This window comes from Cyclopterus lumpus, chromosome 4 (assembly GCF_009769545.1).
Source record: "Cyclopterus lumpus isolate fCycLum1 chromosome 4, fCycLum1.pri, whole genome shotgun sequence".
Classification (NCBI taxonomy): domain Eukaryota; kingdom Metazoa; phylum Chordata; class Actinopteri; order Perciformes; family Cyclopteridae; genus Cyclopterus; species Cyclopterus lumpus.
The window spans coordinates 28,030,175-28,045,886 of NC_046969.1; the positions used below are offsets into that span (position 1 = coordinate 28,030,175).

The 15,712-nt window shown below is 42.7% G+C and overlaps 1 protein-coding gene across 1 annotated transcript in view; it reads left to right on the forward strand.

Moving 5' to 3' along the window:
• The first annotated feature begins 3,053 nt into the window (after positions 1 to 3,053).
• Positions 3,054 to 15,712, forward strand: part of tmem259 (transmembrane protein 259) — a 34,880-nt gene continuing 22,221 nt past the window's right edge. Inside the window, exons 1-3 of the mRNA XM_034531215.1 lie at positions 3,054 to 3,401; positions 5,873 to 6,253; positions 11,118 to 11,429. Of these exons, the coding sequence (XP_034387106.1) occupies positions 6,041 to 6,253; positions 11,118 to 11,429 (525 nt within the window). The 5' untranslated portion in view covers positions 3,054 to 3,401; positions 5,873 to 6,040. The remainder of the gene's footprint in view (positions 3,402 to 5,872; positions 6,254 to 11,117; positions 11,430 to 15,712) is intronic.

Below are 15,712 nucleotides of genomic sequence, written 5' to 3' on the forward strand. Positions count from 1 at the left end.
CCGGATGAGGCCGAGAGTACTTTTTGTCATAGACTTCTATACAACCAGAGGAGTCGCCCCCTGGTGGTCAGTAGAGAGAGAATGCAGCTTTAACACATGAAGCATAGACTTCTATACAACCAGAGGAGTCGCCCCCTGGTGGTCAGTAGAGAGAGAATGCAGCTTTAACACATGAAGCATAGACTTCTATACAACCAGAGGAGTCGCCCCCTGGTGGTCAGTAGAGAGAGAATGCAGCTTTAACACATGAAGCATAGACTTCTATACAACCAGAGGAGTCACCCCCTGGTGGTCAGGAGAGAGAATGCAGCTTTAACACATGAAGCATAGACTTCTATACAACCAGAGGAGTCGCCCCCTGACTGTCAATGAAGATTGGTCTATTTTGAATAGATTGTTAGGGATATTTCCTGGGTACAGTGCTTAGATCCACTTACTCTGATATATGGGCCGTATATGGGTCTGGTACATAGACAAATGGATACATGGACCCTTATGTGGGTTGATATGGGTCTATGTGGGTATGATAATTGGACCCTATGTTGGTCTGATACATAGACCACATATGGGTCTATGTGGGTCTGATACATGGACCGTATGTGGGTCTATGTGGGTCTGATACATGGTCTGGATGTGGGTTCATGTGGGTCTGATACATAGACCGCATGTGGATCTATGTGGGTCTGATACATAGACCGTATGCGGATATATGTGGGTCGGATACATAGACCGCATGTGGACCTATGTGGCTCTATGTGGGTCTGATACATAGACTGTATGTGGATCTATGTGGGTCTGATACATAGACCGTATGTGGGTATATGTGGGTCTGATACATAGACCGTATGTGGGTATATGTGGGTCTGATACATAGACCGTATGTGGGTATATGTGGGTTGGATACATAGACGGCATGTGGACCTATGTGGCTCTATGTGGGTCTGATACATAGACCGCATGTGGATCTATGTGGGTCTGATACATAGACCGTATGTGGGTATATGTGGGTCTGATACATAGACCGTATGTGGGTGTATGTGGGTCTGATACATAGACCGTATATGGGTGTATGTGGGTCTGATACATAGACCGTATGTGGGTATATGTGGGTCTGATACATAGACCGTATGTGGGTGTATGTGGGTCGGATACATAGACCGTATGTGGACCTATGTGGCTCTATGTGGGTCGGATACATAGACTGCATGTGGACCTATGTGGCTCTATGTGGGTCGGATACATAGACTGCATGTGGACCTATGTGGCTCTATGTGGGTTGGATACATAGACCGTATGTGGGTGTATGTGGGTCTGATACATAGACCGTATGTGGGTATATGTGGGTCTGATACATAGACCATATGTGGGTATATGTGGGTCGGATACATAGACCGTATGTGGACCTATGTGGCTCTATGTGGGTCGGATACATAGACCGTATGTGGCTCTATGTGGGTCGGATACATAGACCGTATGTGGGTGTATGTGGGTCGGATACATAGACCGTATGTGGGTGTATGTGGGTCGGATACATAGACTGCATGTGGACCTATGTGGCTCTATGTGGGTCGGATACATAGACCGTATGTGGACCTATGTGGCTCTATGTGGGTCGGATACATAGACCGTATGTGGGTATATGTGGGTCTGATACATAGACTGTATGTGGGTGTATGTGGGTCGGATACATAGACCGTATGTGGACCTATGTGGCTCTATGTGGGTCGGATACATAGACCGTATGTGGACCTATGTGGCTCTATGTGGGTCGGATACATAGACCGTATGTGGGTGTATGTGGGTCGGATACATAGACCATATGTGGGTGTATGTGGGTCGGATACATAGACCGTATGTGGGTGTATGTGGGTCGGATACATAGACTGCATGTGGACCTATGTGGCTCTATGTGGGTCGGATACATAGACCGTATGTGGACCTATGTGGCTCTATGTGGGTCGGATACATAGACCGTATGTGGCTCTATGTGGGTCGGATACATAGACCGTATGTGGGTGTATGTGGGTCGGATACATAGACCGTATGTGGGTGTATGTGGGTCGGATACATAGACTGCATGTGGACCTATGTGGCTCTATGTGGGTCGGATACATAGACCGTATGTGGACCTATGTGGCTCTATGTGGGTTGGATACATAGACCGTATGTGGACCTATGTGGCTCTATGTGGGTCTGATACATAGACCGTATGTGGGTATATGTGGGTCTGATACATAGACCGTATGTGGACCTATGTGGCTCTATGTGGGTCTGATACATAGACCGTATGTGGCTCTATGTGGGTCGGATACATAGACTGCATGTGGACCTATGTGGCTCTATGTGGGTCGGATACATAGACCGTATGTGGGTATATGTGGGTCGGATACATAGACCGTATGTGGGTGTATGTGGGTCGGATACATAGACCGTATGTGGGTGTATGTGGGTCGGATACATAGACTGCATGTGGACCTATGTGGCTCTATGTGGGTCGGATACATAGACCGTATGTGGACCTATGTGGCTCTATGTGGGTCGGATACATAGACCGTATGTGGCTCTATGTGGGTCGGATACATAGACCGTATGTGGGTGTATGTGGGTCGGATACATAGACCGTATGTGGGTGTATGTGGGTCTGATACATAGACCGTATGTGGACCTATGTGGCTCTATGTGGGTCTGATACATAGACCGTATGTGGCTCTATGTGGGTCGGATACATAGACTGCATGTGGACCTATGTGGCTCTATGTGGGTCGGATACATAGACCGTATGTGGACCTATGTGGCTCTATGTGGGTCTGATACATAGACCGTATGTGGGTATATGTGGGTCTGATACATAGACCGTATGTGGACCTATGTGGCTCTATGTGGGTCTGATACATAGACCGTATGTGGCTCTATGTGGGTCGGATACATAGACTGCATGTGGACCTATGTGGCTCTATGTGGGTCGGATACATTGACTGTGGTGGGTTATGAGTTTTGCACCTGGCAGATAAAACTCGGGGTTAGGCTCCGCCCCGTAGGACCCGTATTTCCGGTCAGGTGGTTGTCTCGTCAGGCTGCCGAATCTCTGGTCTCCTGTTAGCTCCTGTTAGCTCAAAGGGAAACCACCGAACGGGTTTAGAGTAAACTGAAATGACTCTACAGGGTCCGGGTCCTGGGTTGGGTTAGGGGGTCCTGGGTCCTGGGTTAGGGGGTTCCGGGTCCTGGTTTAAAGGGTTCCGGGTCCTGCTAGCTCATTTAGCTTTAGCTTCCTCTGGAGCGCGTTAACGGGAATCTGTTGTGTTCTGATGAGAACACCGGAGACATGGTTCATGTTCATGTTCCGGTTAATGTTCCCGTTAACGTTCACGCTAACGGACTCTCCGCGGAGCAGCTGAGCGCAGGTAATTATGCAGCTTCATGTTCGAGATATACAGAGTTAGGGGCGGGATGTTTACCTGAGGAGGCAGCAGGCCTCACAACTACGTGCAGTACGCACACACGCACACACACACATGCACATACATGCACACACATGCACACGCGCATACACACGTACACGCACGCACGCACGCACATACACACACATACACACGTGCACATACATACATGCACATACATGCACACATGCACACGCGCATACACACGTACACGCACGCACATACACACACATACACACGTGCACATACATACATGCACATACATGCACATACATGCACACATGCACACGCGCATACACACATGCTCATACATACACGCACATACATGCACACGCGCATACACACGTACACACACGCACACACACGCACACGTGCACATACACGCACGCACACACACACACACACACTATTCAGTATTGATACTCTGTGGTCTCATGTCCATCACTGTCATAAACTACATTAGGACTGATCGATATCGATCGATCGATTCGTCAATTGAAAGTTATTTTGTTGATTCAACAGTTCAGTTATTTATCTTTTGAAACGTGTCTAAATAAAAATAAATTGACTAACGAATACACTTTATGGATTGATTTACCGGTGGATTAATCAATAATGAAAATAATCATTAGTTTCAGCTTTAATTCATATTTTAGAAACTGGAACCAGATAATAACAAATCTGTTGTTTATCGGCGGACCTGAGGCAACGGGTTGGGCTTGGAGGGGGAGGAGGTCTGATTATCAACGTTTTCTGTCAATAGACTAATTGATACATTTTTGGTGGGAATATTATCTACTGATCTACTAATGTATTAATTAATCTGCTTAATAGTGTCCACTAATCAAAGTTTAATTTACATTCTTGAATTGTTTTACGACCATCAGTTCAAAACTAGACTTAGTTTCCTGGCACATAAAAAAATCATCAAATGTTCTTGTTAAGTTTTAACCACTATCTATGTATGTGTATATGTGTGTGCGCGTGTGTGTGTGTGTGTGTGTGTATATATGGCCAGTCTGTGTCTGGTGGTCGTTTGCAGACCGACCTATGGGTGCATCTTTGTGTTTGGATTAAAGATTTAAAATCCACAAGCTTCTCTGATATCATATTTGTAGTTGTTGCGGCTGCTGGCTCAGTCAAAGTGTGACTGGTCAGACATTTTGAACGCAGTACCTTCAAACCAATAGAGGTTTGTAGTGCTTTCCAAAACTAAGCAGACTGCCTGTGATTCCTCTGAGCAGCATGAAGGGCAGTATAATAAATATAATAAGGGGCTCGCAGTCGTGAGTTTCATGTTGTTTTCTCTTTTGTTGAGGAACTTCCACAACAACAATGTGTGTGTGTGGGGCTGTGTGTCGGCTTGTTGCTTGGTGTAAAACTACCTCGTTACTTGGTGTAAAACTACCTTGTTACTTGGTGTAAAACTACCTCGTTGCTTGGTGTAAAACTACCTCGTTACTTGGTGTAAAACTACCTCGTTACTTGGTGTAAAACTACCTCGTTACTTGGTGTAAAACTACCTCGTTGCTTGGTGTAAAACTACCTCGTTGCTTGGTGTAAAACTACCTCGTTGCTTGGTGTAAAACTACCTCGTTGCTTGGTGTAAAACTACCTCGTTGCTTGGTGTAAAACTACCTCGTTGCTTGGTGTAAAACTACCTCGTTGCTTGGTGTAAAACTACCTCGTTACTTGGTGTAAAACTACCTCGTTGCTTGGTGTAAAACTACCTCGTTGCTTGGTGTAAAACTACCTCGTTGCTTGGTGTAAAACTACCTCGTTGCTTGGTGTAAAACTACCTCGTTACTTGGTGTAAAACTACCTTGTTGCTTGGTGTAAAACTACCTCGTTGCTTAACTAGACTACCTTTCTTTTCTTCAGTACCTTTCTTTACTGAACTTTCAGGGTTTTTTTCCGAACCTTTCTTTATTGTTTAAAAAAAATGTTTTACTGCCTTTCTTTACTGAACTCTGTTTTTTTAAACTTTACTACCTTTCTTTACTGAACTCTGTTTTTTTAAACTTTACTACCTTTCTTTACTGAACTCTACTGTTTTTTAAAAACTTTACTACCTTTCTTTACTGAACTCTACTGTTTTTTAAAAACTTTACTACCTTTCTTTACTGAACTCTACTGTTTTTTTTACTTTAATACCTTTCTTTACTGAACTCTACTGTTTTTTTTACTTTACTACCTTTCTTTACTGAACTCTACTGCCTTTCTTTACTACATTTCTTAACTGAACTTTACTGCCTTTCTTTACTGAACTCAACTACCTTTCTTTACTGAACTTTACTGGGGTTCTTTACTGTATTCTACTGCATTGTGACATTATAAGGGCTCTGTCATTATTGATAAAATATTTTTGTTCATAACTTGGTGAATATCGTAAACTTTCAATTTGATAATCAAAGTCTTCGTTGATTTGTTTTCAGTGGCATCTTTTTAAAGAAGTGGAGTGTATCAGCACTCAGCTTGGAGACCTTTTTCGCCTGATCTGACATCATAGTTGTACCTTTACTCTGAGGACACCTGCCTGCAGCCATGCTGACCTAGAATCAGCTGTTAGTTTGTGCAGTGAGCTGAATCCAGAGATAGAGATCATGTCTGAGAACCAGGCAAACAACAACAACGTCCCTCTGAACAACAACAACATTGGACCCAACAGGATTCGAAACCCCAACATCAACCAGAACCCCCTCATCAATGTCCGTGACCGACTGTTCCACGCCCTCTTCTTCAAAATGGCCGTCACATACGCCCGACTGTTCCCTCCATCCTTCAGGAGAGTCTTTGAGTTCTTCGTACTACTCAAGGTGTGTAAAGTCTTTTATATAGAGTTAAATATATAACATAAGGTGTGAAAAGTCTCTTATATAGAGTTGAATATATAACATAAGGTGTGAAAAGTCTCTTATATATAGTTGAATATATAACACAAAGTGTGAAAAGTCTCTTATATAGAGTTGATTATATAACACAAGGTGTGAAAAGTCTCTTATATAGAGTTGAATATATAACACAAAGTGTGAAAAGTCTCTTATATAGAGTTGATTATATAACACAAGGTGTGAAAAGTCTCTTATATAGAGTTGAATATATAACATAAGGTGTGAAAAGTCTCTTATATAGAGTTGAATATATAACATAAGGTGTGAAAAGTCTCTTATATAGAGTTGAATATATAACATAAGGTGTGAAAAGTCTCTTATATAGAGTTGAATATATAACATAAGGTGTGAAAAGTCTCTTATATAGAGTTGAATATATAACACAAGGTGTGAAAAGTCTCTTATATAGAGTTGAATATATAACACAAAGTGTGAAAAGTCTCTTATATAGAGTTGATTATATAACACAAGGTGTGAAAAGTATCTTATATAGAGTTGAATATATAACATAAGGTGTGAAAAGTCTCTTATATAGAGTTGAATATATAACATAAGGTGTGAAAAGTCTCTTATATAGAGTTGAATATATAACACAAGGTGTGAAAAGTCTCTTATATAGAGTTAAATATATAACATAAAGTGTGAAAAGTCTCTTATATAGAGTTAAATATATAACATAAAGTGTGAAAAGTCTCTTATATAGAGTTGAATATATAACACAAGGTGTGAAAAGTCTCTTATATAGAGTTGATTATATAACACAAGGTGTGAAAAGTCTCTTATATAGAGTTGAATATATAACATAAGGTGTGAAAAGTCTCTTATATAGAGTTGAATATATAACACAAGGTGTGAAAAGTCTCTTATATAGAGTTGAATATATAACACAAGGTGTGAAAAGTCTCTTATATAGAGTTGAATATATAACACAAAGTGTGAAAAGTCTCTTATATAGAGTTGAATATATAACACAAGGTGTGAAAAGTCTCTTATATAGAGTTGAATATATAACACAAAGTGTGAAAAGTGGCCGAGAATGTCTGCGACCGTCAGTGAGTTAGACGTCTGTTCCTGCACGGAGCGATGATAGAATTATACTTTGCAAACAGTCCACCACTTGCTGTATCCGATGTATGGCCCGAGACGACATGCATCACCATAATACATTTGAAGGGGATCCGATAATTTCCCTTCATCAGGAGTTCAGTAACGTATAGTGGCAAGAAATACACAAAAATGACCGGAAAAATCACACAAAACTCAAAATGGTTGGCTTTTGGTACAGTTTAGAGCATGGTCCCAAGAGTTATTTTTAAGCTAACATGTGTTACATAAGCCTCCCACATTTTGTATTTCAATGTCAAACCTACTGTGAGGGCTGCTTTGTCGAAGATTTTTTGACATTTTGTGTTTAATTAATTAATTAATGAAAATCATATCATACAACTACATTTAGGACAGGACATAATGTGTGTGCTAAGTTTGGATGTGTTTTGAGCAAATCTAGCCCCCAAAAACTGCTTTGTCTTCATGACAGAGTGTGTCGCCACGGTAACGGCCTTTCACGAAACAACCAGATTTTGCTACGTTTTAATTACTCAGGTTTTTAGATTGTACTGACTAAATTTGAATTCTGTCCGATGATTTACCAAGGAGGAATTCGCAAGATTAAGGCATGAAGAAATGAACAGAAAAATAAAATCAAAATGGCCGGTACCGTGTAGAGCATGGTTCCAAGAGACTTTTTACATGTGTGTGCTAAGTTAAGTTACAATTCGAGCATGTTTAGTCCCTCCAAAGCCCCTTTGTTGTTTACTGTGAAAAATGGGTTGCCACAGTAACAGTGTAACACAAAACATAAAATGCTTTGTGTGCTGGCATCATGAAAGTCTTATGTTTGTGTGGAACAAATTTGATGTTGATCTGATTTAACTACTAAGAGAAGCAAGCCAAAGTATAGAACATTTTACTTCCTATTACCAGTAGGTGGCGCTACGACTATAATTACAATTTAGACTGCACATGTCTTCAGGCCTGGAGTCTCATCACACATGTGAAATCTGGAATGGATCTGATGATGTGGAGTCGAGTTCAGTTTTCAATTCAGTTTATTTTGTACAGCCCAGTTTTAATCCTGTCTTTATTGCCGCTGAGAAAAGCAGTTTTCTTTTTATTAATAGCAGCTTTAACCTCCCTTGTCACCCAAGGTTTATTATTAGGAAACGTTTTTATTTTTTTACAGGGAATGATAGTCTGGACACAGTAATTAATATAACTGGTGACTTTGTCAGAGATCCTTAGCAAGTGTCCTCTTCTATGCTGTGCTCTGCTGGGGGGGGGGGGGGGGGGGGGGGCATTACTGATGATAAAAACAGGATCAATAAGATGATCAGAAAGGCTGGCTCAGTGATTGGCCTTCCCCCGGACTCACTAGAGGTCACTATACAAAGAGGACAAGGGCCAAGTTAAAAACGATTGTTTCTTTTGAAGGCCATCCACTACACTGTGTTTTTAATGGACTCAGAAGGTCTTTCACTGAGACTCAGGAGGCCTCAGTGTTCTACTGAACCACTCAGAAGGTCTTTCACTGAGACTCAGGAGGCCTCAGTGTTCTACTGAACCACTCAGAAGGTCTTTCACTGAGACTCAGGAGGCCTCAGTGTTCCACTGAACCTCTCAGAAGGTCTTTCACTGAGACTCAGGAGGCCTCAGTGTTCCACTGAACCTCTCAGAAGGTCTTTCACTGAGACTCAGGAGGCCTCAGTGTTCCACTGAACCTCTCAGAAGGTCTTTCACTGAGACTCAGGAGGCCTCAGTGTTCTACTGAACCACTCAGAAGGTCTTTCACTGAGACTCAGGAGGCCTCAGTGTTCCACTGAACCACTCAGAAGGTCTTTCACTGAGACTCAGGAGGCCTCAGTGTTCCACTGAACCACTCAGAAGGTCCTTTGTTCCGGCAGCAGTTAGATTTTTTTAATGAACACCTTTTAGGTGTTTTTAGATTTAGACTTAGCATCTTTCTGATGCATGTTTTATGGGGCATTTTCTGGTTTTGTTTGTTCCTTGTAGTCTGTTACTTGTCTGTTGTGTTCTGTGGACTGTCTATTTTTGTCTGCACGAATGTTTGGTGGCAAATGAGTTAAAGTTTTCTAATCTAAAGCTTGGGCTATAAAACCAAGTAATCCATTTGTACATGCTCTAAACACAACTCAACAAAGATTAACATAACCATAAGAATGAGTATGGATATATGAACTATGGTCTGCTAGCTTTATGCTACACCTGAAGGCCGGACGTCTCCGTAAAGCTCTCAATTTACGGATTCAGATTCTAATTTCCAATTTCTTCTCAGACAAAGCATCAGCAAAATATCAACCACACTGCCAAACAATTTTTTCCAGCGACTGTACAGAGATATGACTCACATTTTGATGAACATCTGCAGCTCCGTAAAATCCACAGACACCATCTTGACTTCTAAATGAACCCCGGCTTGCTGTGCAGCTAACGGAAGTGTCCTGGTCGGTTTGAGTCTCCGCTAATTGAATCATATGCCTCACAAAATGTGGAGTATAGATGATTTTGGTTGGCTAAAAGTGTGTCAATTTCATTTGGATTGCTGTAGATAGCTCCCATTAATAAAACAAGTGTTGTTAGACTGAAATCGGACAATGTAAGGCAGAGATAATAATAATAATAATAATAATAATAGTTATGGAGAAATATGTCTCATTCTAAAATATTTTATGATGATTTGAGAGCACAAAAGCATTATTTTGGTTTATTTAGTGTATGTTACTGCTGTATGTGGATGTATTGAACACCATTAATGATATAAAAGTGAACTAAATAGCGTGTTACATGAGAAAATATCAATATCCCACAAATCACTTCTAAACATTTTCAACTTCACTTTATCAAAGTCAAACTTTGCAGAAAGACTGTTAACATATTGTGCTTTCAACTGCGTCATTTTAAAGAGATATTCATCCTTTTTATTTTTTTCTTTGAACCAGTAACACATATACAGCTGTATACACGTCTAATCTGTGTTTTCTTTATTCTAACACAGAAAGTATTCAAATAGCCGTTGTGGTAGAGGAGATATGCAAACTTTCACAATGTTTGAGTTAATAATAATTATAATGATCAAACTGACTTCAGCCGACTTGTGTTATGTATGCGCACATCATATGAATACTTTAAATAGTCAAAAGTAAAGGCATCAATACCAGTTTTGATGAACATCCTCCCACAGTCCAAAGACATGCTGCAGGTTAATTGATCTCTAAATGTCCCATAGGTGTGAATGTGAGAGTGAATGGTTGTATGTCCCTACATGTGCCCTCGATGGACTGACGGCCTGTCCAGGGTGTCCCCTGCCTTCGCCCTATGTCAGCTGGGATAGGCTCCAGCGCCCCCTAATGAGGATAAGCGGTATTGAAAATGGATGGATGGATGGATGAAAATGTTTTTGTTTTGTAATTTTAGACGTATGCAAGTTAAATGAGTTCCACTGAATATTAGTAAGCATAAGATAAGATGTTACTTTATTCATCCCCAACGTGAAGCAACAGCAAACATGTTTACATGTATACAATACAATAGCAGGCCAGGACATATTACATTTAAGAATTTAAATAATAAAGGAAATGATTTTAAGAAGGAAATGTACAAATAGAATTCAAATGAAAGGGTATACATTGTATCTAAAGTATAAAGTGACATGTCAGTGGAAGCATTGTCTATGAAACGTTGATGGCATCAACTCCTCTGTGCTCCTGTTCAGGCGCTCTTCGTCCTCTTCATCCTCGCCTACATTCACATCGCCTTCTCTCGCTCGCCCATCAACTGTCTGGAGGTGGTGAGGGAGCGCTGGCCTCGTGACGGCATCCTGCGGGTGGAGATCCAGAGGAACTCCAGCCGAGCCCCCGTCTTTCTGCAGTACTATGACTCCACGGGCCTCCAGGAGGAGCTGGAGGCTGAGGAGGGGGGTGGAGCACCGAGAGGAGTGGTGGGGCTCAGCCTAGCAGCTCTGCAGGAGGAAGAAGAAGACGAGGATGAGATGACCCTGGAGATGTTTGACAACAGCTCCGTGCAGGTGAGCGGAGTCGTCAGAGGTTCAGTTCCCTCCACAGCCAATAGGAGTCAGCAGGAGTTCATCAGATTGGGTGGAAATGAGGGAGGGGAGTATAGATGCCCACGTCTTCTTACTGCCATATCAGGGATATGTTTTGATTTGTTACAGCAGCTGGTATACAACAATCAAAATAATGCTTTTTGCCTCCAAAAATTAGAAGATTACATTTAAACGCACCATGATAACATTGTATTTTACCTTCACCCAATCCTCATTTTTACTGAATAGACGCAGGGGTCACCAACCTTTTTGAAACTGAGAGCTACTTCAAGGGTACAAAATAATACGAAGGGCTACTTGTTTGATATAAACTTCCTGAATAACAAATTTGCACAGATCACCTTTTAATAATAATAATAATATATGTGAAGTGTCTGATCACATATCAATGTTAATTATTACTCACAATAGATGGTAGGAAACACAGATATATTTAAACATGCAACATTTATTTCTGTTAATCTGCTTCAACATTTGAAAGTCAGAGGTATCACGTATGTATTTTTGTAAATATATTTGATAGTTTTGTAGCATTTTGTTCAAAATCACAGAATTCTTGTACACATTTTTAGGAAATCATTAACCGTCATATCTAACCACTATTTAAATCTCTGACTGCAAGTCATCAGTTGTGTAAGATTTTTTTTTTTTAAATAACTTTTTAAATGAATCATATAACATTAGCACTAATCACCAAATTTGCAGCATCTTTCTTTTTAACACGTTTGTGTTAATGTTGTCACGGTGTTTTCTTTTTCTTTGTCTGTAAATGTCTGTTAGTGGGAAGCCTGGCATTGCATACTGTTCACCAATGTACTGTAATCTGGAGTATAATTTGACACTGCAACTCTGAGTCTTGTAGATGTGCATCAGTAAGGCAACGTGTTCTGTTTGTTGATGAAGTTCATGTTGGAAAAGGCTGATTCACAGAGATGGGTTGAGCCAACAAGGCAACGTTCATAGCTGCTGTGCATACACTCGTCTACTTTTCTGTGTCCACAAGGCACCAAAGGTTTGGTGCAGACTGATGGGTTTTGGGGTGGAGGTCATTTTGCAACGTTATGATTTCCACCTCCACCTGTCCAGCATCCAAGTTGAACAGCACTCAGTTGCTCAGCAATGCACGTCATGTCCACTTGAAGAAAGGATTTGAAACGAGTGACACGCATGGCTCAAAGTCACAAAACCTGTTTTCCACAGCTTTGTCCCTTGGTCTGAGTGGCTTTGAAACAAGTTTAGCTGTCTGTATGTCAGTGGGCTTTCCTTCACTGTCTGTGTGTCAGTGGGCTTTCCTTCACTGTCTGTGTGTCAGTGGGCTTTCCTTCACTGTCTGTGTGTCAGTGGGCTTTCCTTCACTGTCTGTGTGTCAGTGGGCTTTCCTTCTCTGTCTGTGTGTCAGTGGGCTTTCCTTCACTGTCTGTATGTCAGTGGGCTTTCCTTCACTGTCTGTGTGTCAGTGGGCTTTCATTCACTGTCTGTGTGTCAGTGGGCTTTCCTTCTCTGTCTGTGTGTCAGTGGGCTTTCCTTCACTGTCTGTATGTCAGTGGGCTTTCCTTCACTGTCTGTGTGTCAGTGGGCTTTCCTTCACTGTCTGTATGTCAGTGGGCTTTCCTTCACTGTCTGTGTGTCAGTGGGCTTTCCTTCTCTGTCTGTGTGTCAGTGGGCTTTCCTTCACTGTCTGTGTGTCAGTGGGCTTTCCTTCACTGTCATGTCAGTGGGCTTTCCTTCACTGTCTGTGTGTCAGTGGGCTTTCCTTCACTGTCTGTTTGTCAGTGGGCTTTCCTTCACTGTCTGTGTGTCAGTGGGCTTTCCTTCTCTGTCTGTGTGTCAGTGGGCTTTCCTTCTCTGTCTGTGTGTCAGTGGGCTTTCCTTCACTGTCTGTATGTCAGTGGGCTTTCCTTCACTGTCTGTGTGTCAGTGGGCTTTCCTTCTCTGTCTGTGTGTCAGTGGGCTTTCCTTCACTGTCTGTGTGTCAGTGGGCTTTCCTTCACTGTCTGTGTGTCAGTGGGCTTTCCTTCACTGTCTGTGTGTCAGTGGGCTTTCCTTCACTGTCTGTGTGTCAGTGGGCTTTCCTTCTCTGTCTGTGTGTCAGTGGGCTTTCCTTCACTGTCTGTGTGTCAGTGGGCTTTCCTTCACTGTCTGTGTGTCAGTGGGCTTTCCTTCTCTGTCTGTGTGTCAGTGGGCTTTCCTTCACTGTCTGTATGTCAGTGGGCTTTCCTTCACTGTCTGTGTGTCAGTGGGCTTTCCTTCTCTGTCTGTGTGTCAGTGGGCTTTCCTTCACTGTCTGTGTGTCAGTGGGCTTTCCTTCACTGTCTGTATGTCAGTGGGCTTTCCTTCACTGTCTGTGTGTCAGTGGGCTTTCCTTCACTGTCTGTGTGTCAGTGGGCTTTCCTTCTCTGTCTGTATGTCAGTGGGCTTTCCTTCTCTGTCTGTGTGTCAGTGGGCTTTCCTTCACTGTCTGTGTGTCAGTGGGCTTTCCTTCACTGTCTGTGTGTCAGTGGGCTTTCCTTCACTGTCTGTGTGTCAGTGGGCTTTCCTTCTCTGTCTGTGTGTCAGTGGGCTTTCCTTTACTGTCTGTACGTCAGTGGGCTTTCCTTCTCTGTCTGTGTGTCAGTGGGCTTTCCTTTACTGTCTGTACGTCAGTGGGCTTTCCTTCACTGTCTGTGTGTCAGTGGGCTTTCCTTCACTGTCTGTGTGTCAGTGGGCTTTCCTTCTCTGTCTGTGTGTCAGTGGGCTTTCCTTCACTGTCTGTATGTCAGTGGGCTTTCCTTCACTGTCTGTGTGTCAGTGGGCTTTCCTTCACTGTCTGTATGTCAGTGGGCTTTCCTTCTCTGTCTGTATGTCAGTGGGCTTTCCTTCACTGTCTGTGTGTCAGTGGGCTTTCCTTCAGTGTCTGTATGTCAGTGGGCTTTCCTTCACTGTCTGTGTGTCAGTGGGCTTTCCTTCACTGACTGTCAGTGGGCTTTCCTTCACTGTCTGTATGTCAGTGGGCTTTCCTTTACTGTCTGTACGTCAGTGGGCCTTCCTTCACTGTCTTTGTGTCAGTGGGCTTTCCTTCACTGTCTGTGTGTCAGTGGGCTTTCCTTTACTGTCTGTGTGTCAGTGGGCTTTCATTCACTGTCTGTATGTCAGTGGGCTTTCCTTCACTGTCTGTATGTCAGTGGGCTTTCCTTCACTGTCTGTGTGTCAGTGGGCTTTCCTTCACTGTCTGTGTGTCAGTGGGCTTTCATTCACTGTCTGTATGTCAGTGGGCTTTCCTTCACTGTCTATGTCAGTGGGCTTTCCTTCACTGTCTGTATGTCAGTGGGCTTTCCTTCACTGTCTGTATGTCAGTGGGCTTTCCTTCACTGTCTGTGTGTCAGTGGGCTTTCCTTCACTGTCTGTGTCAGTGGGCTTTCATTCACTGTCTGTGTCAGTGGGCTTTCATTCACTGTCTGTGTCAGTGGGCTTTCCTTCACTGTCTGTGTCAGTGGGCTTTCATTCACTGTCTGTGTGTCAGTGGGCTTTCATTCACTGTCTGTGTCAGTGGGCTTTCCTTCACTGTCTGTGTCAGTGGGCTTTCATTCACTGTCTGTGTGTCAGTGGGCTTTCCTTCACTGTCTGTGTGTCAGTGGGCTTTCCTTCACTGTCTGTGTGTCAGTGGGCTTTCATTCACTGTCTGTATGTCAGTGGGCTTTCCATCACTGTCTGTATGTCAGTGGGCTTTCCTTCACTGTCTGTGTCAGTGGGCTTTCATTCACTGTCTGTGTGTCAGTGGGCTTTCCTTCACTGTCTCTGTGTCAGTGGGCTTTCCATCACTGTCTGTATGTCAGTGGGCTTTCCTTCACTGTCTGTGTGTCAGTGGGCTTTCCTTCACTGTCTGTGTGTCAGTGGGCTTTCCTTCACTGTCTGTGTGTCAGTGGGCTTTCCTTCACTGTCTGTGTGTCAGTGGGCTTTCCATCACTGTCTGTATGTCAGTGGGCTTTCCATCACTGTCTGTGTCAGTGGGCTTTCCTTCACTGTCTGTATGACAAGGCTCTGATCGCACGCTATTTTAATGAAGTATCGATATTAAAAATGTGCAAAATCGTATCGTTTTTACATTACAACTGCATCTGCAACATTACAGCAATAGATGTTGCAGATGGCTGTCAATCAAGCTGACCCTAACCCCCCAATGAAGACGCTGATTGGCCAATACTCGAAACGTCACATCAAAGATGTTTTATTGCGAAGATCACAACATCACCTTTTCTCCTTGTCTC